We start from the raw sequence: 24,082 nt of genomic DNA on the forward strand, positions 1-24,082 counted from the left end.
CAAGGCTTTGTCGCTTGTCTCTTACAACTTCTTCTCAGGAAAATCTACCTCTGCCTCCAGTTTGATGCATTTAACCCAGTGAGGGCTCGAGTTACAGTGTAGTGGGTACACAAAGAGGGCGTGAGGGCTCACACCAGGGTCCAAAATGAACTCCAACATACCAGTATAGTTTCTTAGATATGAACACAGTTTCCTGATAGTACACATGAGATTGTAATATTGTGATGTATTTATGACATTATAAGTGGCTGGATATAAATATATAAATAAATATCCTTAACAGATTTTTTTTTCACCCTGGTTGGTGAACTAAAAGGTTCATTTTGGACACTGAGGTGGCTTTCTCTCTGCCTCTCTGCTTCTCTCTCTCTGTGTTACAGGTTCGTAACACTTCTGCTGTTTAGTTAATTTGAGCACCAACAACAGGGAACCTCCAGCTCAACAGCTAAATACTACTAGTGCTACAGCAAGTACTGCTTCAAGTACCACTGTTAGTACTGCAAGTCGTTTTTCAGTCTGTTCTATTAATGTGTGCTTATTCCTCTTTTTTCTATACATGATTACATTTTTGATGAATGGGATGTTTCCCGGTAACCACGGTAACAGAGAAGTGGCGGCGGGCAATGCAACTGTTTTTCTTTTTGTTTGTTTTCCTTTTTTCTCTCTTTGTTTTTTGAAGGGTGAAGAGCTATTCTTGCCTATTTACTCAATCTGTGTTTGTGTGAATACTTTTATTTTGAATCTGAAATTAATAAAATATCACCTTTCTTAAATGTCAGCAGAGCTTTGGATGTTTTTTATAAGTTAGCAAACCTGTTAATGAGTATATTTTAAAAATGTTATATGTTCCTTCCCTTTTAGATGGTTAGGTTATCTAAGTCTTTCATTAAAATGTGGTCATTATGTACTTATTCACACTGGTGTTGTCTCTAAAAAGTGACTAGGCAATCAAAGACTTAGTGCCTTAGTCTTAGTCTTTCAACAAATGATTTTAGTTAACTGGAGAAAAACTTATTCTGCATAAGGAGGGCTTACTTACCCAAAACGTATATAACTATAACTTTACACACGTATTGGAAAGGAGCATTGATACTGAGTAGATTGACAATCAACAAAAAGAAGAGACTAATAGATTTGTGCTAATCACAGTGGTCATATATTGTATATTAGTAGCCTAAACTTTTCCCACTTTAAACATTAATAATAGCAAGTGATGGAAGTTTTCAAATCCTTTAAAAGTAGAAATACTGGAATATAAAATATTCAGTGACAACAAAAACTCTCGCATTCAAAGTAAGTAAACTTAAAGACGTGTTATGTAAAATATGTCACGTCTTTATTATTGTTATCATATTAAATTCATATTATTACTGATTGTTGTAGATGGTCGAGATGGAGCTACTTTAACTTTGCTGTTGAGTCGTAATCTATAACAAAGCATCATGTTTTATAAGGTCATCATGTGTTTGTATGTAAAATCTGTGTAATTAGTAACCAGTAACTCCAGCTGCCAGACAAATGTTGTCAGCAAACTTCAGAGAGAAAAAACTGGAGAAAAACAAAGAAGCAGACACTACTGCATCTTCATCAGCTCTACATTGACCATTTACAGCAATAAAAAGTTGGATGTACAGCAATTCCTCAGTCATAATAATAAATTAATGTAATAATAGAGCAGAGCACTGATTGGGGGGCTTTTCAGACGTATTTTACTCTTGATTAATACTTAAGCACTTCAATAACATTTTCTTGAAATTGGGTATTTTTATATTGATACATTACTTAATAATCTGAAAGCCTTTTGCAATATTAGATTACTCCTCGTTTACAGTATCCTGAGATGAGGAAATCAACTAACCCCGAGCCCACCTCACCCCGTTTTTCTCGTTTCGACCTAGATTTTATCCAGTATTAAACTGTTTTTTCCTGACATGTTTTTTTTTAATTTTTTTTAACAGTTTTGAGGGGAACTATCTTTTAAAATAAAGTTTCTGTGTTTCTCTAGAATAAATGAGCATTCTCCTGCCTTATATAGCCAAACAGATATAAACACTACCTTGTTCTACAGCCCTGCAACGTGACTAGCGTCTCACGTTGACGCTGGAGTATTCTGAAGCACCGCCCAATAACAGCGTCCGCAGTGATGAACCTATCGCACCCCGGCAGATTTAAAACCACACAGAGTGATTCGAGAAGACACGGGGCTGAGCGGGGCGGGCGGAGCTACATCGACTCTCAGTAAGCTAATGTTTACACACTGGTGGGGGAGGAAAAAGAAAAGCGAACCATCTAAACGAAAGCAACCACCCTACTGTGGAGGAGTTTGTGTTTACATGTCTACAAGTTTCATATGAAGAAGAAAAATGAAACTCAGGTCTCAAAAAACGGTTACATCTTGTTTGGAGACGCCGAGGAGAAACCGCCGCCCGTCCACCAAAGCGACGCCAAGAGGAAGGCGCCTATCGGTGACCGAAAGCCCGCTTCAAAACAAGGTAACTCATTTCCGTTTGCTACGATTATTTTCTAATAACCTTGTGATTGCTCCGTAAGTGTCCGTGGTATCAGTCCTCGTTGTGTTTAGTCACAGTTTCGGCCGTTGGGGGTGTTAGCCTAACGTGTTAGCCCGTGTTCCCATAACAAAATAGTAGGCGCTAACGTTAGCTCTTCGTTGTTGTGATGAAACTGTGTCCGGACGATAGGTGGTGATCTTCTTCACTAATGGCTCCTCTTTCCTCTCTTGTTTTATGAGCATCTGAAACAGCTGAGATGTAGGTAGTTATGAGGAGGGGCAATGCTCGTTGTTTTCTTCCTATGGACCCCCATGAGCTGTGTCCTTGAAAAAAGATTGAATTGAAAAGACAGTCTGACCAGCAAAGAGTACCGAAGAATGTCTTCCGTATTTCTTAGCACAGTCTCCTTACTTCTGCTAAATTGCTTATAAAGTGATTAATTTATAAAATTGGTGGACTCTGGTGGGTTGGGGGATTTTTATGTCTATGTTGACAATTATATTTCTAATTTTTTATCATAATTTGCACCTCTGTATGTTGCTCTGTACCTGGGTGGGGGTGAGTGGTCGATGGTCAATTAATGAATTCGAGGTACATTGTCACCTTATTTTCTCAATTTTGGGGCTAAAAATCTGCACAAGACAAATACTGTAAACGTATTTCCTTAATTTTAGGGGAGAAGAATATATTGGACAAAGTAAACCAGTCGTACATATGCAGTCCAGTGTTTCGCAAATGTTGAAGATTTACTTGTGGAGGTGGGTGGCAGGGCGTAGGATTGATGTGCATGGAGAAGCTCATGCAGTTTAGAGGGGGAGAGTGTAAGCCAGGTTATTGTCTTGAAATACAATTTACAGATGTCCCCTGAACGCCCCACATGCAAGTTATTGGTAGACCCCAACTAGTCCCCACTCAAGACATGTGTGGCCAAAAATTAGTTAGTTTGAAAAAAGTGATGCAGGGGGTTCTAATGTAATATTTACGTAAGCTGAACCCTGGTGATTTATTCTAACTGGGCCCAAGTAGAGCCTATACACGGGAAGCGCTGCAGTTGGTGAATGTTTTAAGTCCTTTAAGCTCTGCCAGTGTTTATGGCTACATCCCTGTATGTGATTGTGAGGTCGAGAATATAGAGCGCTGTGACCTGGAGTCTGACAGAGGATTAAATAGACCAGTTACATGTGAGAGAGGGTCCCAGTAAAAGTAGGTCACCTGGACACATGCATGCAGACTGTTTGCACTTTGACATGAGCAATGTATACTTGCTCTCCATGGTAGATTGATTTATAGGCTTCCATGTTGGCTTTGTCCTTTAGTGTGACTGCTGCAGGGTTAAAGGGAAAAACTAAGTAAATCACAACAAATACATATCATATCATATAAGACTGAGACACAGCCTCTGTTGCTGCTGTTTTATTTGCCAAATAAGGACAAAAGCAAACCTACCTTGTGCATCCTTTCTTTACAGCAGACATGTCTGAAATGGTTAGCTGGCGAAGTCTTTTGTCTTTTGCACGTCTGTTTTGCATTTAAATAATAGCACAATCACAAGTTGTGGTGAAATCGTACGACTTCAGTCAGCATGCTATCCTGGACAAAAGACCTCCTCTGGGCAGCATTTGTGGTGGTGTTTGGTGTTTTGGTCTGAAAACATCTAAACAATCACATTTTGTAGTTTTCATGAGTTTGAAGTCACAGTTTGAAACCAGACCTGAATATGATTTGAATTATACCTCAGCAGGGACGTGGAAACAAGCGCCTTTCTCGAACTAACAGCTGTAAGTAGTTTCAAAATGGGGTTTTGGTTTGATTGAGCTTGAACGTTTTCTTAGTGTTAAAAGCTGTGGGAACATTCAGTGATTTCACTTTCTGACTTACAGTACCTGACTCTTCTATGAGCAACAACACATAATAACAGTCTATTACTATATTTTGATGTTCCAATAGATAATGTTTTATAAATACTGCCCATCTCTAAACTTAGATAGATGTTTAAACGTCATAGATGTGTTCTTCATGAATCATCTCAATTTCACATTCAAACACATTATAGGAATTTACTAGGTTTTTGGTTTATAACTATATCTTTTTATCTCTTTATCTCTGTAGGTTGAAGAGACTTTGGATAATGACTCCCACCACTCTGATGACGAAGTTCCCACAATGACAAGGCGACCACTGCCTTGTGGCCGGCCAAGGAAGAGAGCCATCGCTGTCGATGACAGAGAAACAGGTATGTTTGGCAGCATCTAGTTATTCTCAAAGATGTTTTTTATTTAACCGAACCATTTCTTTTTTCTGAATTCCTCATGCCGTTTCCTGCGCTTGTTTTTGTGTTTTCTGACTGGTCATCTTCTTGTGGTCTAGATTTGGCCTTCAAGACTCCGATCAGGCCCATCATGCGCCATGAGCGCATACTGTCAGAGATTGACCCAGGGTCTCCTTGCAACTCAACAGCCAGAAACATCTACTCGCCCATCGTGCGTTTCCTCACACCCAGCAAAGAGAGTGAGTGCAGCTACTGAGCCATAGAGAAGGACTTTAAACAATCTGTACTACGTGAATGCAGGATCTCAAAAAGATTGTTTTGTGGGACATTAGAAATGCACTCAATGCTTCCACTGCTCTTTCATCCACTTTGGGAGATATCCATCCCTACTCAGCGTGTTTTCTTTCCCTGTGATGAAAGTGACTGGTGGCCTAAACTCACTCACTAACCAGTATCTTTCTGGTGGCTTGTGGTAAATTCCCACCCTCCATGCATTAAATGGAAAAAGCAGTGTGAGCCTCTTGAACTGCTCGACAGACATTAATGTGGTGAGCTGGCAGTTGGTATTTATTTCTTTTGGTGAAGGACTCATTGTCCTTTTTTTATAAGAGCCAGCATGAGTCATTGTGAAAAAGTTGTTGTCACTCTGAAAACAATGTTGATGCTGTAAACAGCTTTTATAAATGACTCTCACTGTTTTGTGCACTGAGAGGCTCCAAACGCTTTGGTCACAGTTTTGATAATATTACATTTTGGTGTGTTATTGTTAATAGCAAAGCATCTGTTAACACTGAGAATAGACAAGGAGCAAAGTACTGAAGAGCTTCCCATCATTTAATAATTTATAATTATAATTTATAAGTAATTCAAACTTCTGGCAGTTTCACATTAATTTCTTTCCACTTGTGTAGAGCTATTGTTAATTTAAGAAAATCCGCCTTTCATGGGGAAAAAAGGAAGGGTGTAATCCCATTGAATGGCAGGGCCAGAGTATTAGGATTCCACGCTTGCTCAGAGATTAACAGAGATTTTTTTTTGTGGTTTTTTCTGTCCAGATATGAAGTGTCCAGGTAGTGGAACCAATGTGGTGATGAGCCCAGAACAAGGTGTATTTGGTTATGGCTCCATCGACCTTCTGGTTGGAGACGAGGAAGATGACGTCTTCAATCCGTGAGTACATCCATCGTCTTCTGCTGTTGGCGTCACTTCATCCCATAAAATTGTTTATGTCCATTTCTATTTCTGTTTCTAAGACCATTATTTTCTTTTCCAGATTTACCTTCATCAAGAACATACCGTCACAGTCTCAGCATTCCCGACCTCGACTTAGAGATATTCCCCCCAAGACCAGGAGCACGCCAGAGGCCACGCTGGTGGTCGACCTGGTGAGTTTATGCCTCTGTGGCTTCCTGCACTCGGGACATGGGCACAACAATTCAGATACATGAATATCCACCACATGTTCTTGATGAGTGAATTGATTAATTTACCCAGTTGTCCTTAAGTTGGTTCAGTTGTTGTTTCTGTCACTTTTTTTGAATGGCAACTACTGTTATAGAGCATATATAAATGCACAACACCGGATCGGTACTCAGTATCGACCATTACACAAGTTCAGGTATCCCAATAGGTATCAGAAATGAATTGCATTGCAGTGGGTTGGATGTAGAGCAATGAAGAGAGGTCTTACATCAGCCAGCAGCAACTGAAATCCACACCAATTGTGGCAGAGAAAGTTCTTCAGAGTCTACATGTTTTTGCCAAAAAGTACCTTGTCATAATTGCTTAACATGTATTACATCATACACATGCTGCACCACGGTAGCTGCACATTGTTGTCCTGACCTAGGCTCAAACACAATGGCTGTTTTGTTTTTGTCCATCTGCCTTGAATTTAGCCTTTTTGCTTCAGATGATCTTATTTTCTGTTGCTTAATTCAGAGATTATTGTAACTTGTGTTAACATGTGTTGATGTATGGATGATGCCAAAATCAGAAAGCAGTCTCAAAAAACAAAAATAAACCAAGTTGGATTGATTCATGTCCTTCCAGGAGGAGACCCTGATGTTCAGCTCTCTGAACGTGATCGAAGACGCAGAGTTCACCTTCCACACAGCTTTCCAGGACCATCAGTACAAGGTGACCGCTCACTGCACGCTGCCGCTCACAAACCTGTCTTTAAAGTCGAAGCACACTGAGCAAATGATTGCTGTTTGTAGTTTTTGGGCTAAATCCTGATAAAACCACCCATGTAATATTTTAAAACGCCTCATCTCAGCTCTGATAACACAGAAGTATTAGCAATGTGTTTTATTTTCAGTGTTATTAATGTGCACTTATCAGCTTTGGTGTTACGCTGTGCCAATGATCCTGAGAAATGCAATTTTATATAGTTTTTTTTTGTTTGTTTTTTTTAAATAAAAATAAAAAAAAGCAACACAAACTGAGATGATGTAAAATGCTCTGTCAACAATAGGTTTAGATAGTTCAATTGGAACTGAGGAAGGAATACATATTAAGTTGTTTGTTCATTCATTCTTTCATCCTCCCTTGTTCTCAATAGGTGCACATGGTCCTACGACCACATGTGAAAGAGTTTCTGCAGTCCATGGCAAAAATCTATGAGGTATGTGTTAATCTGATATGAAATTAAATTGTCTGGTCATGATGAGTGTCGTCTACAGAACAGTCTGTTTGTTTTCAGTGATATTCACCAATGAAAGTTTTATTCTGCAAAGTTTGAACTTTAAATATTGAAGGCTTTTCTGATGAACAGATGGTTTCAGAGCCTATACTAACACAGATACTTATTTTATACCTCTCCCTTTATTTTAATTTAATTTAACCACTTTAATTCCATCGTTATCTTACTTGTCTTTGTATATGAAAATAAATTGAACGATATGTAGGTTTCACGGTGTTCTGATGCCCGTTAGAGTTCTGGTTTATATGGAATTGGTTCCAGCTGCTGTTTGTGTTCTGTTCCAGCTGTTTGTTTACACATGTGCAAAGAAGGAATATGCTGAGAAGATACTGGACATCCTGGACCCGCAGAGGAAACTGTTTCGGTATGTCTCCCTGACGTCTCCTTCCACTTGTGTTCCCTAAACTCTTTGCTTGACCGCAGAGACTTGCACCCTATCAGGTTTAGACTCTGCTGCTGACCCGTCTGTGACCAGCGGACTGACTCCCGGACGCTGCTCAGGAGTGTCACACGGTCTGTTTGTGGTGTGACCATTAGTTATTCGCTCTGTGTTCTCGTGTAAGGATTTAGTTGACTGTCTTCCAGAGTGAATTACAATGAGTACAGATGTGGCCACGTCATATGGTGAGGGCAGTATAAATTAGTTTTCCATTTGGCCTCAGGTGGTATAAACACAGCTGCTACTTTATCATCTAATCCTGGTCAGGACCCCACTTCGCCCCCAGAACTGCCTGAATTCTTCATGGCATTGATTCAACAAGGTGCTGGAGACATTCCTTTAAGATTCTGCTCCGTGTTGATATAATAGCATCACACAAGCATGACCCAATCTGCCTGTTATCTTATTTACCTTCTCTCCTCAACACAGCGATTCCATCTGCAGACCTGCCGCTCACAGGGTGTGTTTTGTTTTTTTCATCCTGAATAAACTGTAGAGACTGGTGTGTGTGAAACTCCCACAGTCAGATGTTTGGTCTTAGCAACAAATTAACCCCCTGATATTTGCTTTTACGCGTTGAGTTACTGCCATGTAATTGATTGGTGTTTCTAATAAGGTCACTTACAAGTATGTAAAGGTAAATAGTTGCATATCAGAAAACTGGAAGAGCGAGACTGATACAGAGCCACAGGCCCAGGCCAAATTTAGAAAAAGGTATGTCGGTGTGTGCAACCTGTCCTTCTACAAACCATTCACAACATCCCCACACTGAAAGAAATGTCAGACGACTGTACAGTGCAGCCTGAAATCTATAATTTGCATTTGCAGTCTTCAAGTGTATCATAAGATATTCATTAAGAGACTTTCACTGCCCATGTTTAAATAAAATTGATTCATTTTTAGGCACACGTTAATTACTAAAAATGCATAGCTATGAGATCCTAATCACTGCTGAATCAAATAAGCTTTGAATGGCAACGTATTGTATTCACACAAATGTGGACTGTGTACGTACATACATATGGTATTGTCTGAGAGGGAGAGAGATCCACGCCTCCTCTTCAAAGTGTTGCAGCCCCAGACATCGGCTACTTCCATACAAGTCAAAGACACACTTGGTTCACAGAAACAGGCGTAAATGTTTTTAACACTTTACTGTTTTTCCTTGTAGACATCGTCTGTATCAGGACGAATGTTCCTGCGTCCTCGGCCACTACATCAAAGATCTCAGCCACCTGGGGAGGGATCTCACCAAGACAGTGGTTCTGGACAACGCACCGCACACATACCCGTACCATGTAAGCACTGTTGAGCTTTGGTTTCACGTGTCATCTTAAAATCTAATGCTGTGTCATTTCCATTGATTTTAATGAATGAGGCTGCAGATGGTCTGTAGTTTTGTGATTATCAGCAAATCCCAGTAAAAGACCAGCGACGTGTTTGTCCGTCTCTCTCTGATTTCCACTCAGGCTCGAGCCCACTGGTTCTTACTGAAGATGTAAATGTTAAAAAAGAAACGAATGGGTTATTTCTGAAAAGAGCTCAACAATGAATGTTCAAACTCAAACTCAAACTGGACTGAAAACAGCATTTGTTGGGAACAGTGTTCAACTCACATACTTGAGTATTTACAGCAGCAGGACAGTTTATTGTTTTGGTTTACTGATGTGTTTTTAATTGTGTTTGAACAACAGGGGAGGTCTATAAGAGGAATAAGATCTATAAGGTTTTAGATAGATAGACAGTATTTGTTAGTCGATCGATTCAGCGTTGGTTTTGGTCTTTTCAAATGTTTGTTGACAAAATATAGAATATCGCCAAACTTGCACTTAAATAACATTGAAAATGTTATTGATGAATTTTCTGAAATAGAATTCATCCATACTAGATCTCCAGCAATTGTATCATCGCACAGCTGCACAATGAAATCAGCTAACTTAAGGTTTTTGTTGTTTTCATAGCTGATGAACACAATACCCATCAAGAGCTGGTCCGGAGAGTCAGCGGACAGAGAACTGCAGAAACTCATCCCGTACATGGAGAAACTGTCTGCAGCGGTACGTCTGTCATATTATCAGCTTGTGTTTATTTCATGTTTGTTTCACACCTGGTTAGTAACAGAAACTAGCGGCTGTATCCTACAGTCCCCCCCTGTGCGGACGAATGAGAATTACTCCAGCAGCTGGTTGGTTTCTCAGAGTTTAACCTGAACCAGTCAGTTCAGAATAAAACAGCTGGTTATCTGCAGCAGCATCTGCCCGCTGTCTTTCCTCCCCCGGTTTCATCGTTCTGTCCGAATATCTCCTGCTGTGTTTTTTCAGGAGGATTTTCGGGAGGTGCTGAAGAAGAGGAAGGATCACTTCCACAGGCTGCTGTCAGAGGACTGACAGGATTCTCCCCCACCTCATCCCTCACTTTAACTACTTTACGTGACTTTTGCAGCTCATGTTTGTTTTCTTTTTTGCTTTGGCTAAAAAAGCAGAATCCAGTTGGAATTGGCTAACCTGAAGCCCGTTGTGTTGTGGCGGACCTGCCTGCCCTCCTCCGTCCTCCCTGATGACTTTAAGGGCAGGCAGATCGGTATTTCAAACATGCTGCTGGTCATTCATCACCTAAACCCCTTTTCTCCAGGACTCATTCCACAGGGCAATAACCTGCTACCCAGTGTTTGTGTATATTTACATGACAAAACTTGAAATATGTTGTTCATAGTCATAATTTTTTATTTATTGATTATATTGCTAATCAACAGCTGTTTTCTCTGTATATTTTAGATATGCTTTTTTAATACAATAAAATTACCCTAATGATATATGGGAAAATAAAGCTCTTCTGTCAGTCATTTTGGCTTTACTTTGACCAGATTTTGTGTCTGTGTGTGTGTGTGTGTGTGTTGTGTTTCAGCTCTGTGGCCTGATACTAAGTTAAATGCTGGAGCGTTGAAGTGTGTGAGATGAGTGATTTGTCATGAAAGCTGCTGCAGATCAGACTGAGGAGGAGGAGGTTAAAGTGAACAGCTGTTAATGCCGTCAGTGAGGTAACAGTGATAGGACAGAATGAAGCTTCACGTCTGTGTCATCCTGTGTTAAAATCATGACTTTATAGATTCCACACATCCCCTTATTCTGGTGTGTTTTTATCAAATTGATGAATTGTAGTGAGACATTAGCTACGTTTTTATCTTCTGTGGGTTTCTAGCTCCCCTTCTGTGGTGTCACAACTGTGGTGTTAACTGCTGGCTTCTTTTGATTTCTGGAAAAAAAAAAAAACATTCCTGCTGTTCAAACAAAGCTCATCACTTCCTGAGCAGCAGGAAAGCAGAAGTTCAGAAGAGCAAATGGAAAACTTTGGGAAATATGGTGGAATCACTGTTGTGTTATAGCAGTCAGAGGTTGAGTGAAACTGTATTAATGTAAGAGTGTCACCATCACATTGCACATTTTCCTTTTAATGTACTGTATGTTCAGATTGTTGCCACCATACTGGGATCTAAACTTATCTATGGCATGTCAGGTTCTCGAGACTTTTATTCAGAGGATAACAGGCGAATGAAACATGAAGTGTGTCTACAAACAAATAATTCAGCAGAAATGAAGAATAAAGTTTCCAATTACAAATGAGCAAGTGATACATTTTCACTGGGATTTAAATGGAACAATTTCTTTGATGGAAATTCATCTGGAAATCAACAACAACCTCAGCACAACTAACTGAACTAAAACAACAGTGTCAGAGCTTTGTCTCTTATTTTCCCTCTAATTAACCAAATGTCTTTTTCCAGGGAATTATTAGGAAACAACAGACCTAAATTTCCAGTTAATGAAGGTTTAGACTATGACTGAAAATAGTGGAAAAGAAACTCAAATAGAAATACAAAGAGTCCAAAACAAATATATTGACTTTAACAGTGATATAAAGCAGAAAAACAAGACCTCCTCCCATTTAAGAAGCTCAAGCCAACAGGTTTTTGTCATTTGTGCTTCAGAAATAACTTACTTAGCATTAAGCAGTTATCAAAAAATGTTGAGGAATAATAGTCTGTTGATAATTTTCTGATGCTGCAGCTAAAAAACAAAACGAGACAGGATACAACAGGAATATTGGAGACCAGATAAAACAAAATATCAGACTCTCTGGGTTCTAGGAGCATATATATATATGTATATATATATATATATNTCAAAAAATGTTGAGGAATAATAGTCTGTTGATAATTTTCTGATGCTGCAGCTAAAAAACAAAACGAAACAGGATACAACAGGAATATTGGAGACCAGATAAAACAAAATATCAGACTCTCTGGGTTCTAGGAGCATATATATATGTATATATATATATATATATATATATATACACACACACACATATGGGCCTTTATATATAAATGATTCAGTGCTAAAGAAAATAAAGAGTGGATCCACATTTAGTGTGTTTTTACAAAATACAAAAGCACAATAAGAAATTCCCCGTGAACGTCTTGAGTCTGCGGGTCCTTATAATGATACTATGGTGATAAATACAGGACTTGATCCAGTGAAGTCATGGCACAGTAGCTGCACACTATCAGTCTGTGTATGAATATTAGAGGAGTGCTGCAGTTTAATTCCAGTGTAAATGTTTACTGCGCTGTTTAGATAAACTCGTGTTTGTGATGTTATTGTTAATGTTGAATTTAAAGGTAAACTGAACGTGAGTCCCCCCCCCCCAGCTCTTGCTGCTGCTCCTGCTCCTCTGGTTTTATTTGCTCCATATGGTGTTTGACATGGTACCCAGGAAGAAAAAAAACTCCTGTGTGGGCGGAGGAAAAGCCTAGTATTTTGTCCGTCCTGAAATTTGATTCAGAAGTTCAGGATCCTGGAAGACAAAAAGCAAACGGAGGGGGAGGGAAGAAAGGCAGACACGGACTGAGGGGTTTTCTTTTTTTTTTTTTTTTTTACTGCGAGAAGAGTAAACTCACCAAATACTCTGCAGCCTCCGACAAAAAGTAAGTTCGTTTATACCAGTAATCTCTCATTCCATAAACGCATTTAATGGAGCCAAATGAATTCCCATTTCTCTCTGAGGTGTAACAGTGAACTGCTGTAATTGCTGCTGAATGGCCACAAAATATAAGATTTCTGCTTCAGAATGACTCGTGTGTCCTTTACGCACAGATTCGTGCGGACTCTGGCGCGTTTGGGTTTTATTTAATTTATTTATCACCAAATTAACCATTGCCTGCAACCCGTTTACTGAGAGAGCAGACTTCATTTGCTCTGAGGAAGAGGTATTTAAAAGTTTTTCTTTGAGAGAGTTGCTCAGCTGCGGGGGAAAAGTTATTTTTCAGCGGGGAGTAAAAAAGCACATTGCCCCCCTACGCGCGTTTCCACATCCACGCCAGCTCCGAGAACCAGCGAGATTTACTCCCCTCCGAGTCCTAATTGCGCTCTATACATGGTAAAGTCCTCATTGTTTGGAGAAAGATCCTCGCCGCAGATTTTTGCGTGCGCCACAGCCGGATGTGCGCCAAAAAAAAAATCCAGGAGAAAATGCCCCAAATTCAGTCTGCAGATGTTAATAAGAGGCTCTAAAAAAATCAACACATTGTTCAAATAGCGGCAGAGCAACAAAGGCGCGTCTTTGGTGTTATTTAACTCTCACTCCTCAGAGGCTTTTGTCCATATCGACGTGCAATTAGCGCGTTTTTATGGCAACAAGTGACCCGAAAAGTGACCAAGAGTGGCAGAAGACGCATTCTGATCGTTGTACCAGGCTGTAAAAATATTACATTACGAGTAAAAGTCCTGCATTCAAAATTATAATTAAATAAGTGTGCATAGGTACTGGCAACAAAATGTATATCAAGTAGAAAAAGTATCATTATGCAGAGTGAACCTGTCTGTGTTCGCATCATTAGTGTTGTAGGAGGTCAAAGTGAAGCTGTTTTTATCAGCTTCATACACTGTTTGGTCACGTATAACAATGGATTCTGTATTCATAAAGTGATGGCATGCTTTGTTTTTAAAATCCAATCTGAAAGTAACAGCAGCTGTTATATAACCGAGTAAAAAGTGCAACATTTCCTCCTGAAAGGTAAAAAAAAAAGAAAAAAAGAAAATTGTACTTAAGTGCAGTACTCCAGTGAATGTATTTAGATACTTTCCACCTCTGTTACCCAAACTGTCTGTGACTCTCCATAGTGATTTTATTGTTAATTACCCTCTAGATTAAATTCGAATTTTAGGTATTTCATTATATGTATTTCAGATTTCATATAAATATATATATATATATATATATATATATATCACTGTATCTGTCCTGGTACCAACCTTATCCTGCTATGTGTTATGTCTGATCATAATATCTGCAAGCTACTAAATATGCTATCACAGTGGTATTTTTTTGTTGAATATTAGGCACTTTCACCTCTTGAAGCCTATAAAATATTCAAAATCACTTACAAAATGGAAACTTTCAACTCTTCAGGGTTCTGCAAAACCATAAAATAGGTAAAAAATAAAGAAAAGCCGGATACTTTCACTGCTACAAGCCACGGCAAAACCGGAGATAAGGCGTCACAAGCCAAAATGGTTGGGAATCAGTGTGACATTAAGCCAACTACACCTGTGGTGCAAGTGGTGCTCCATCATAACAGCTGCAGCAGCCAAGATTTCAGAAGCACTGAGATCACAAGTTCAAGTTGCCTCAGCTCAGGCCTACCCCTCCTTTAGGTTTTGGATTTTGGATATTTTATTTATTCAGTTGAATTGTCTTTTTCTGTTAATTTTATTGTCCAACATGGAGGTTTAATGCCTTTTAAAAAGAAGTCAGTTCTGATGGAGAAATACTGATTTACTGGAAATGGAAACTACAATGTGTTTGTTGCATCATTTATCAAAACATGACGGGTACAGTACATGATGTTAAAGGATGGTTTGACATTACGGGATATATGTTTACTGAAAGTAAGACGAGGAGATTAATATCACTCTCATATTTGTCTGTTAAATATGAAGCTGGAGCCAGGACTCTGTTAGCTTAGCTTAGCATAAAGACTGGAAACAAGGGGAAACAGCTAGCCTGGCTCTGTCCTGTGGCATCAAAAACCTATCACCTCCAGCCTGTCTGAAACCCACAAATGACCAGAGCAGTTACAGAGGATGTGATCTCAGTGTCCTGGCTGCATGGCCAAACGAAGCTGCAGTCTGTTTTGTTAGAGCGGTTAATCAGTCCTATTGCATGTTATTCCTGAATGGTCTCAAAAGTACATCATATTATAATTGAAAAACGTTAGAAAAGGCTTCAAGAAAACAAAACATTTTAAATGATACCAACTCAAACCTGCAGAACCAACATCACCTCACAGGAAGATAAACTCTAACATCCTGTCAGTGATGATTATAGTGTGATCACAGACATTAACTCATATCAACATTAATTTCCTTTATTCCCACAAAAAGCCCATTTCCTCACATCAGTTTGACCTCACTCCACACAAAGTCCCAGTAAAGTTCTGGTTATAAGGGTTTATTCTTCTTCTTCTCATTCTTTAAATGGAGGTTAAACCATAGTCCCGTCATGGTAAACTAATAGTAAACTGACTGTCAACAAGTAACTTTTTCAAAACAGAGGTTACAAAGTGCTTTACGGGTAGAGGAAAGGGAAAAAATACAAGAAATTATATAGTTTAAAAGAAAATTAGGAACAATAACAAAGAAAACAAGCAGGTTTTAAGTTAATTCTGAAATACTGAGCTGGCTTCTCCAGCTTCTGTAGTCTTCTTCTTCTTGTCGCTCTGTGATTTTCTGGGTGGAAACCAGGATTTGAATAACTTTGTATTTTAGTTGAGAACAGTTTTCCAAAGTTTTTTTAATAACATTAATTGTTCTGTCAGGGTTCATGTTGATGTGGCACCAGTTACTTGAATAATTGACTCTAATGAAAAGTAAAGATGAAACTCTGGGTTCTACAGAAAGGTGCTTTTTTTAAAGATGTGTGCAGATCTTCTCTGACACTTGGAGAATAGAGGGGATTTCTCTGCCTCATGTTTCCCTGCTTTGGTGTTTTTAACTGATTTTTCTGGCTTTGTTTCTGGACTTCTTCCTGCTCCTCCCAGGCTGAGTGACTATGAGCACCTCGGGGCCTCAGGCCACTAACCGGCAGAACGTGAAGGAGCTCGACAGCATGAAGGAGTCCATCAGCGACATTATCAACCAGCTCCAGGACATCGACCCGGCCAGGCTGTCCTTCTCCCCCTTCCTGGACCTGGACACTCAGATCTCTTTGGCGCCGGTGTCAGACAGCCCCGAGTCCTCGGTGGAGGAGCTGCACTCGTCCTCCCACTCCGTCTCCGGCTCCCAGCGCTCCCTTGAACCGCCACCAGCAACCAATCAGCCAAAGAGTGAGTTATTACTGCAACTTTTTACTGTCTGATGGAGCTGTAGGATTTGAGGGGAGGCCAGAGCAAATGATCAAAGTCGGGTTTGAGTCCACACTGGATCCAAAGGGAGTTATGACAGAGTCAGGACTGATTAAAGAGGAGCAACAGTTAATAAATAAACAGTGCAGATGTCTCTCTAGTTTTGAAAATGAGGTTCAGTAGGAGCTCTGGGCTAAATCAGCATCCATGCCATCAATGCATGAAAGTTTCAGGATCTTTAATTCCTTTCTGCAGGTTTAGATTTTTGGTTGAAGTTGTTTGTAGAGCTGAGGACGACATAACAAATCAGGACGAGGTGGGAAAACATGTTTTTCACTTTTGATTTTGTTTTAATCGATAGAAATAATGCAATGATAATAGCATTCAATACAGATACACTGGAGTATTACCATTGAAAACCAAGCAGGTGTAATGCTCTACCAAATAGAAAAGGCTTTGATTATTATGTGATTTAAGACTTGAAGTCTAATTTAATGTTTTATTGGTGGCTGTATGATGATTTAAGCGCCACAGTTTTTAATAAAATGTCCACTTCTGATCAGTATTCATGGATGCAAGATTGTGTTTGAGGATGGGAACCTTTTTTTGTGGCAGATTTTTGTTTCTGACAAATGTTCCACTACTGCAACGGTATTTGTGGCGTCTTATTAAGTCCATGTGGACCTGGCACATGCATGTGCATAACACGATAAATAACCAACTGACTAACTTACACAGAAAAAGTTTGAAGTCAAAAAAGACACGAGACAGACAAAGATGTTGAAGAAGTGTTTAGAGACAGAAGAGCTACTGTCCTCCAGGAGGGAGACCTCATCTATAATCTGAAGTGGGTGAATGTTTGCAACCATTGACAACACAAGTAGCTCACGCTTCAACCTAGAAAACGCTGAGATCTTCAATAGATGTCAACATGGTTGCCTGTAGCAACAGTGAAAACACCAGGGTAAAAGCTACAGCCACAGTTGCTCCATCATAAATGGTTAAAATCAGTGTTGGATTATTTTTGCATTTTGGTTCAAAACCGTTTTCTAAATGTGGATTTTTATGAGCTTTTATTTCTGCAGTGAGGCTTGATGTCGATCTGGCCTCTTTCTGCACATTGCAATCAGTCACATGCTTGAGGAAACGTCCCTGCCCTGTCTGTGGCTCTCAGCCCTGAGCCCATTTTTCTCCTTGTGAAGACATACATGTTTAAAATCACAAATACAAAAGGCTCAGTAGTTTCTTAAAACATACGGGCACTGCACAAACAAGAACTTGTTCATTCATTTGGGACTATTTTCAGCTGCGTAGTGAGTATTGACTGCAGCAGGATATTGAATGTGGGATTGAAGCAATGAATGAGTTCATCTTCAGGAAGGGACAGAGGAAGAATAAGGCTTTGGCTACACAGAAAACACTGGTTAGTGGGATCAGTTTATTGCTGGTTTGGGTCTTTTAAAGGTATTTGTTGGCAATAAGATGAATCACACTTTTACAAAGCTTCAAGTAACCCCTCTAAAAGTTTATATGAGGCCCAGGCCTCGTGCTCCACGGTGGACACATAGAAGTGAGGGACTGATTACTGTAAACCTGCAGTTGATTGTTTTCAGTATCTGGTTTTGATGTTGTATTAAAATGTGCTCTGATTTGAACAGGCTCTGCTCCCTGCCACCAGCAGCCCGGAGACGGCCTCCCAGAACAGCCACGAGCAGATCAGACAGAGGAGGGGGAGCTGGATCAAACTCTTTCCAGTCCGATCATCACAGCGCACAATTTGGATGGTGCCACGGAAAACTGCATCAGCAGTCCAACCCCGGCCTCTCAGGGAGACATTCCCAACGGCACAGACACACCGAGATGGAGTCCAGAATCCACCAATCTGGACTGCACTGTGGACGAGGGACGACCTCTGATAGGCCCGCCGCCGGAGAGCGTGGAGTTGACAGTGTGGAGCTCAGAGGGGCGGGGAGAGACTTGCCAGGCTGCAGAGGAGGCTTCGGATCGGGGACGATGCTGCTGCCGCTGCTGCCGGTGTCAATGCTGTCAGAGCGGCCGCGTTCCCGCCTTCTTCTCAGTCCTGGCCTCTCTTCTGTGTGCAGGCGGGATGCTCTATGCACTCTATTTCTATGTCCCCATTAAACCCCCCGACTGCCCCGACATAGCCAGCCGCATCATTTTCACCTTCTGCTGCTGTGTGGTGGCAGCCGTCCCCATCCTGCTCGGTGAGCTTCAAACACCTGCACGCTGACATTCAAAAAGAGCCGGTGTGAGCAGCACAAATGAAACATAAAGATTAAGAGAGGATTTGGTTTGTCTGGCCGCCTCGTCTCGGAATGTTTCAATGTCTCCTGTCCCCTTTAATTTCATGCGCTTTCAACCTCAGTGCAGCAGACGTCTTCCCAGGCCTCTGGAGAGAAGCATAATTTCCTTCTCCTGCACATAGCTTTAAATGGAAACTACAATAAGAGGTTGGCTGCCTCCTTTCTCTCCCAGGCTGTGGCCTAATTGTTTCAGAATATTTTAATCACTTCCCAACCAGGGCAACTACAATGAGAGGGCAGGTGGCAAAAACATCCAAAACCAAAGCCTGTGCAGACCATTTTCCTCTCACCTATTTGTCAAGCTGATGACAGTGAGGAGTATTTGCATGTGGGCCATGCTGCTGGCAGTTGCTGTATTCAAATGAAGGAATTAGAAAAACAAAGTATGCTGTCACATGAGATCAAGTGCAGCTAGGAGTTGCTGAAAGTTGAGAGTTGTTTGTGGAAAAATGGCCCAGATTCAAGATGCTAACTGACTTATTGCTCTTTTATCCCTCGCAGCGATGCTCGTGGGTGCAGCGTGCCAGTTCTGCACCGCTTCCTTCGATCTGCAGGAGTCATTTCCCAGAAGACGTGCGGTTCAGCAGCTGTTTGTCACGGCGTCCTTGGAACAGCTTCTCCTCTATGTCCTCAACCTCGTTGTTATGGCCACTTTACTGCCTCAAGACCATCTGAAGTTGGTGCCTATAGTGGTTGCCATGTTCATCTTTGGAAGGTGAGGCTCAAAAGTGGAACAGAGGGGCATTTTGTAAAAGGTGGCTCAGAAAAGTCAGATGAAAAGTCAGGGGATCACCAAAGTCATTTGGCTTCATCCTTTTAGGACCATAAATATCTGCACAAAATTTCACATCAGTCCATCCAATAGTTGCTGAGATATTTCGATCTGGACCAAAGTGGTGGACTGAGAGACCAACATGGCCATTCCTGCAGCCATGGCTAAAAACAAACACAACCACTGTCATTAACAAAGCCAAAGAGAATTTTGGCAGCATATTGTAGACAGACTGTGACACAAGTAAAGACGAACTCCTCCTCCAAACTCCTCGGTTTTTCCCAGTTTTTTGCAGCCACTGTGCGTTCAAGTCCAATATGAAGGATGGGAGTTTTGTTTATAAGTGCTAAAATTATTGTACTAGATAGTTATATAACGTGCAACATCAAACAGATCTGAAGTTGTTTAAAGACCTTTAGACTGATGGTCTGACCCTCTTGTATTGCTAATTGGTTTCTGGGTGTCTGCTTCTTTAATTTTACTTTATGGGTTTTGTACAGATTAAACAAAATAGATATAATGTGTTAATTAGTGAGCTTTAGAGGCCTTCAAAGAGAGCCAGGGTAGCTGTTCTTTGTTCACATTATTTATGCTAAGATTAAGCTAAAATCAGCTAAGATATATTTACCCACATATGAAAATATGACTTTATTTTATTTTAGTGACATTTAACATTGTCTGCATCACAATGCATTTAAAAGCTTTGATTTTATATATATATATATATATATATATATATACACACACACACACACACATACAGTATAGTATAACATCTGCATTATGAGTACTTTTATTTTTAATACTTTGATTACACTCTCCTGAGTACACTTACATACTTTTACTTAATTAATTATTTTCATTTGTAAAAGAAATTTTACATACAGTGTAGCGTTAATACTTTCTCTTAAGTAAAGGACCTGAGTGCTTCCTCCACCACTGGAAGACACTGTGTTTTAGTTTGGTAGATAGGTTTTAACACTGCAAGTGAAGCCAAGTCTAGAAACTAGCCTGACCTGAGCCAGGGTATTATGGGGGGGGGGGGGGGGGTTTCCATTGTAACTTATGTCAGACTTATTTTAACCTCTTGTATGAAACAAATTTTCCTGCCAATGATCCTGATTGACAGGAAGTGAGTCTGGTTTGACTGGTAATCTTGCTTCATCAAACTGTCATCAGACAGGCCGTGATGTTTGAACTTGATCTGATTCCCTGTTTTGGTTTCTTTAATCCTCTACAGGCTTGTTTATTGGGTCAGCCTGAACGTGTGCAGCTCCTGGCGTGGCTTCGGCTCCGGCCTGACTGTCTTCCCACTCCTCGCCATGGTGGCTTTGAATCTGTTCCTCATGTACATCCTGAATCTCAAAGCGCCACTTTTTGGCTCTCAGGACGTCCTCTATAATCAGGTCACCCCCTCTTCCTGGTCAGGGGAGACATCACAGAGCCCGAGTGGCAAACCAGGCATCCTACCCACAGACATCCTGGACTCTCAGTGAGAAGGCGAACCGCGCTTTCTTCTTTCAGAGGAGGAGATCTTTCCAAAAATAGTCCATTCCTGTGGTCTGCAGTTCAGCACAGCTACACACGCTGCCACTATAACCTCCAAGTCTGTGACGGCTTAACTTGTATTTTTGCTCCTCCTATACAGAACTGTCTTTTTTAATGTGGATTCATGCTTATTATCTGAAATGCAAGAGCTCTTTGCCTGCTAGTGGCAGGCGAAGCCTTTGAACAATGCTGTAGTCTTAAAACATGTGTCCTTTTAAGCTATTCCAGTGCCTATATTTAATGTTTTGAACTCTAAGTACTTAAAAACTCTGCTATATATATATATATGGCTGAATTTGGTTTGACCTTAAAAAACCACTAGCAAAGCAACTTCAGTTCTCAGACTTTATTATTATTTCAACTGTCCCAAGAAGTTTGTACGTGATGAAGGCAGAATAAAAGCCATTTGTAAAAACGTCTTTTCATCTTTTCCAGTTGGTTTTGACCAGTCGCTGCTTTTGCTCTGAGCAGCTATTCCTGGAGAAACGGCAGCATGTGTTTTCAGTGCTGTGGCTGTTATTATGTGATGACATGCTCTCCATGTTCTCTAGCTGCTCTCCATCTCCACCCTGCTGGTGTCCTGCGGCTGGTGTTGCTCGCTCGGTTTTGGCACCAAAATGAGGCCAAAACAAAAACAAGATGCAGGAGATGGTTGAGAGGAAGATTAATGAGCTATCCAAATTACTATAATTAAAGGCAAGTCATTTTTGACTAAAAGTGAAAATCAACATTTTTCATCTTCAAATGCTAGGATTCATTAGCTTTTTCCAGTTTAATGAAAGAAAGGTTTCATTCCTGCACAGCCAGTCATGTCCAACAGAGGTGCATGACCAAAACATTGGTTCAACTCAGTGCTGATACTTTTCTCTTATGCACCTGTCTGTCAGGTGTGCATTACATAACACTAAGTTTTACCAATTTAATACCACAATCAAATAACAAAAATAAAAAATTTAGGCTGCATGTCAGACTGAGTAATCAGGTTTAAAATTTGAGCTTAGAACATAGAAGTCCGTTGTTCAAATTAATTAACATTAATACAGTTTCTCCCATCTTGATTTTTCTCCAGTCTTTCTCGGAGGGCTTTTCTCTTTATTTCAATCATCTCATTTTACATTCATGGAAAAACAACTGAACATCACTTCACATTCATCAGCACTCTCATCTGCTCTGGAGGCTGCAGGCTCTGACCAGCTCCATCTACAGCTTTGCTCAAAACAGTGTTGGTTGTTTTTGTTATTGTTGCATTCATATGCTGGGTCTTTGAGTTTTGCTGCTGTGCACTGTGTTCATACACTGCTTTACTGGAAAAACAAATGAGATTAAGAAACATGAATGCCACCCATCTACTTGAACTCAATCATACCTGTGCTCCTCCTCCTTTGTCTGTAGCTTTTCAGCACCTGTCATAGTATCTGGGGATTTGCAGACTTTATAGTTACTCAACTGAAAAAAAAAAGTTTCTTTCATCATACAGAAAAAGTCTAAGATCATCAATGTATTACTGGAAGTGTGATCAAACGCAGTAATTGAATCTGATGAAGCACACAAAATACAACCAGTGTTGTATCAGGTACTGATTTTTTACGTATAGGGTTTATAAAACATACTCAGGCTGTCCTATCTGACATGAGGAGCGCATTTTGAACCTGATAATTATGATTAAATGTTATGTTTGTCATGACAACACACATCTGAATGCAGCTCAACCTGTAAAGCCAGTCTCCAGTTGAATTATAAAACTCAAGTCCTAACATCTGTGTGAAAGTGAAAGTATAAACTCAGTTCTATTAAGACTATACTGTGAGTAACCAGAACCGATCAATCCTGCTCAAATATGCCTCCCAAAGTGTTTGTAAGGAAGATTTCATGCAGATTCCCATGTGAGGGAACAAATGATCAAAGCAAATTTAAATGGAATACCCTCAGGATGACACCACAGCATCTTAACTTTAGGCTAAAGCATTTCCAAAAGCTGCTTAGTATCTTAGGGCACAATGCATTAGAAGTCCTTTATCTCCCTCATAGTTATTTCTATTCTAATGTAAAAGTGTTCAAATTAAATCTGAGACTCGGAACTTTAATGTAGGCCAGGTTCCAGGGAACATTACAATGTATAACTGTTAAAATCAGGGGTGTCTTGATATATGCAGTATATACCTATGTATATATTGACAATAACCGTGATACTTTAATTTAAAATTAATAATTGATATCGTGTTAACACATATGATAGGGTCATTTGTGATGGCAGATGTTAGGCTTTGTGGATCTTTTCATCAGTTCATGTGGGAGAAAGTTCAAAGTCATTGCTCCTCACTGCTCCTTTATACAATGGTGGACTTGTTTCCAAAAGTCTTGAATCTTAGGGCATTGCCGTGGAGTAATGTGCCCTCTGAGCGCTGACATTTCCAGCAGTCTGCTGTATTTTTAAGGTCTAATTGATACATTAGATGTTGTCCAATAGACGCTATTGAGGATTTTAAATAGAATTAGTCTTTCTTTTATATCCCTTGACAGTTTTCTTTGATTTCGGCATATCCAATTCTAACAAACTAAATGAAAGGTTTAAATCTTTCTCCCAGATAATCTTTATACTGTTGGAAGTGTTGCAGCCCTGCATAATATTTTTGAATAGTATTGAGAGGCCTCATGGCTCAGTCCAAACATTTCAAGGATTTTAGAGAGCAGTTTATATGGCTAAGGGGGTGCTCTTGGAGAGCTCAGCTCAGTTGACAGCAAATGTCTCAGTTGTAGGTACTCCCACGTACTGGATCGAGGGAGACTAAACCCCTTGTTTAACTCTTCAAAAGGTTTCAGTGGATTGTTTTTTCAAAGATCTCAAAGCATCTGAATTCCTTTCTTTATCCACTCTTTCCACAAGGACAGGGCTCTACCAACACATAACTTCAGATTTAACCATCGCTGTAGGAGCTGCTGATCGATCAGCCATGCATCCAACATCAATAACTAATCTAATCACTGACTCTCTGTCAGGCCCCCAGTCAGAACATGCAACACATCTAGGACTTAGTTGCGTTTTCTTTTTCATTAAAAGGGCAGCCAATTCTGCACTACAGTGTGTTACACTCTACAAAGCCGCCCAAAATTTAAC

The 24,082-nt window shown here is 40.2% G+C and overlaps 2 protein-coding genes across 3 annotated transcripts; both read left to right on the forward strand.

Moving 5' to 3' along the window:
• The first annotated feature begins 2,222 nt into the window (after positions 1-2,222).
• LOC111216591 (CTD small phosphatase-like protein 2-B) lies at positions 2,223-10,709 on the forward strand. Of its 2 annotated transcripts, none has more exons than XM_022738153.1 (11): positions 2,223-2,492; positions 4,620-4,743; positions 4,878-5,018; positions 5,835-5,949; positions 6,053-6,164; positions 6,832-6,918; positions 7,343-7,405; positions 7,768-7,847; positions 9,094-9,220; positions 9,884-9,979; positions 10,244-10,709. In XM_022738153.1, the coding sequence occupies exons 1-11, from the start codon at positions 2,364-2,366 to the stop codon at positions 10,307-10,309; spliced, it is 1,140 nt and encodes a 379-aa protein (XP_022593874.1). In that variant the 5' UTR covers positions 2,223-2,363; the 3' UTR covers positions 10,310-10,709. The 2 variants fall into 2 exon arrangements, with proteins under 2 accessions (XP_022593874.1, XP_022593882.1); XM_022738161.1 differs by lacking the exon at positions 2,223-2,492 and adding an exon at positions 4,211-4,288 and having other exon boundaries at positions 10,244-10,708.
• A 2,154-nt stretch (positions 10,710-12,863) lies between these two features.
• Positions 12,864-21,361, forward strand: LOC111216666 (transmembrane protein 79-like). Its single transcript, XM_022738274.1, has 5 exons — positions 12,864-12,906; positions 16,021-16,305; positions 17,982-18,548; positions 19,149-19,362; positions 20,660-21,361. Exons 2-5 carry the CDS (start codon positions 16,032-16,034, stop codon positions 20,913-20,915), a joined length of 1,311 nt encoding a protein of 436 aa, XP_022593995.1. The 5' UTR covers positions 12,864-12,906; positions 16,021-16,031; the 3' UTR covers positions 20,916-21,361.
• The last annotated feature ends 2,721 nt before the right edge of the window (positions 21,362-24,082 follow it).

This window comes from Seriola dumerili, unplaced genomic scaffold (assembly GCF_002260705.1).
Source record: "Seriola dumerili isolate Sdu_G_001 unplaced genomic scaffold, Sdu_1.0 BDQW01000002.1, whole genome shotgun sequence".
NCBI lineage: Eukaryota > Metazoa > Chordata > Actinopteri > Carangiformes > Carangidae > Seriola > Seriola dumerili.

Excerpts from the sequence above, each read along its gene's own strand:
- LOC111216666 (XM_022738274.1), top strand. The coding sequence starts at position 16,032 with ATGAGCACCTCGGGGCCTCAGGCCACTAACCGGCAGAACGTGAAGGAG. Across the intron at positions 16,306-17,981 it reads AGCAACCAATCAGCCAAAGA|GCTCTGCTCCCTGCCACCAG; the intron begins GTGAGTTATTAC and ends TGATTTGAACAG. Across the intron at positions 18,549-19,148 it reads AGCCGTCCCCATCCTGCTCG|CGATGCTCGTGGGTGCAGCG; the intron begins GTGAGCTTCAAA and ends TATCCCTCGCAG.
- LOC111216591 (XM_022738153.1), top strand. The coding sequence starts at position 2,364 with ATGAAACTCAGGTCTCAAAAAACGGTTACATCTTGTTTGGAGACGCCG. Across the intron at positions 6,165-6,831 it reads CCACGCTGGTGGTCGACCTG|GAGGAGACCCTGATGTTCAG; the intron begins GTGAGTTTATGC and ends ATGTCCTTCCAG. Across the intron at positions 9,221-9,883 it reads CGCACACATACCCGTACCAT|CTGATGAACACAATACCCAT; the intron begins GTAAGCACTGTT and ends TTGTTTTCATAG.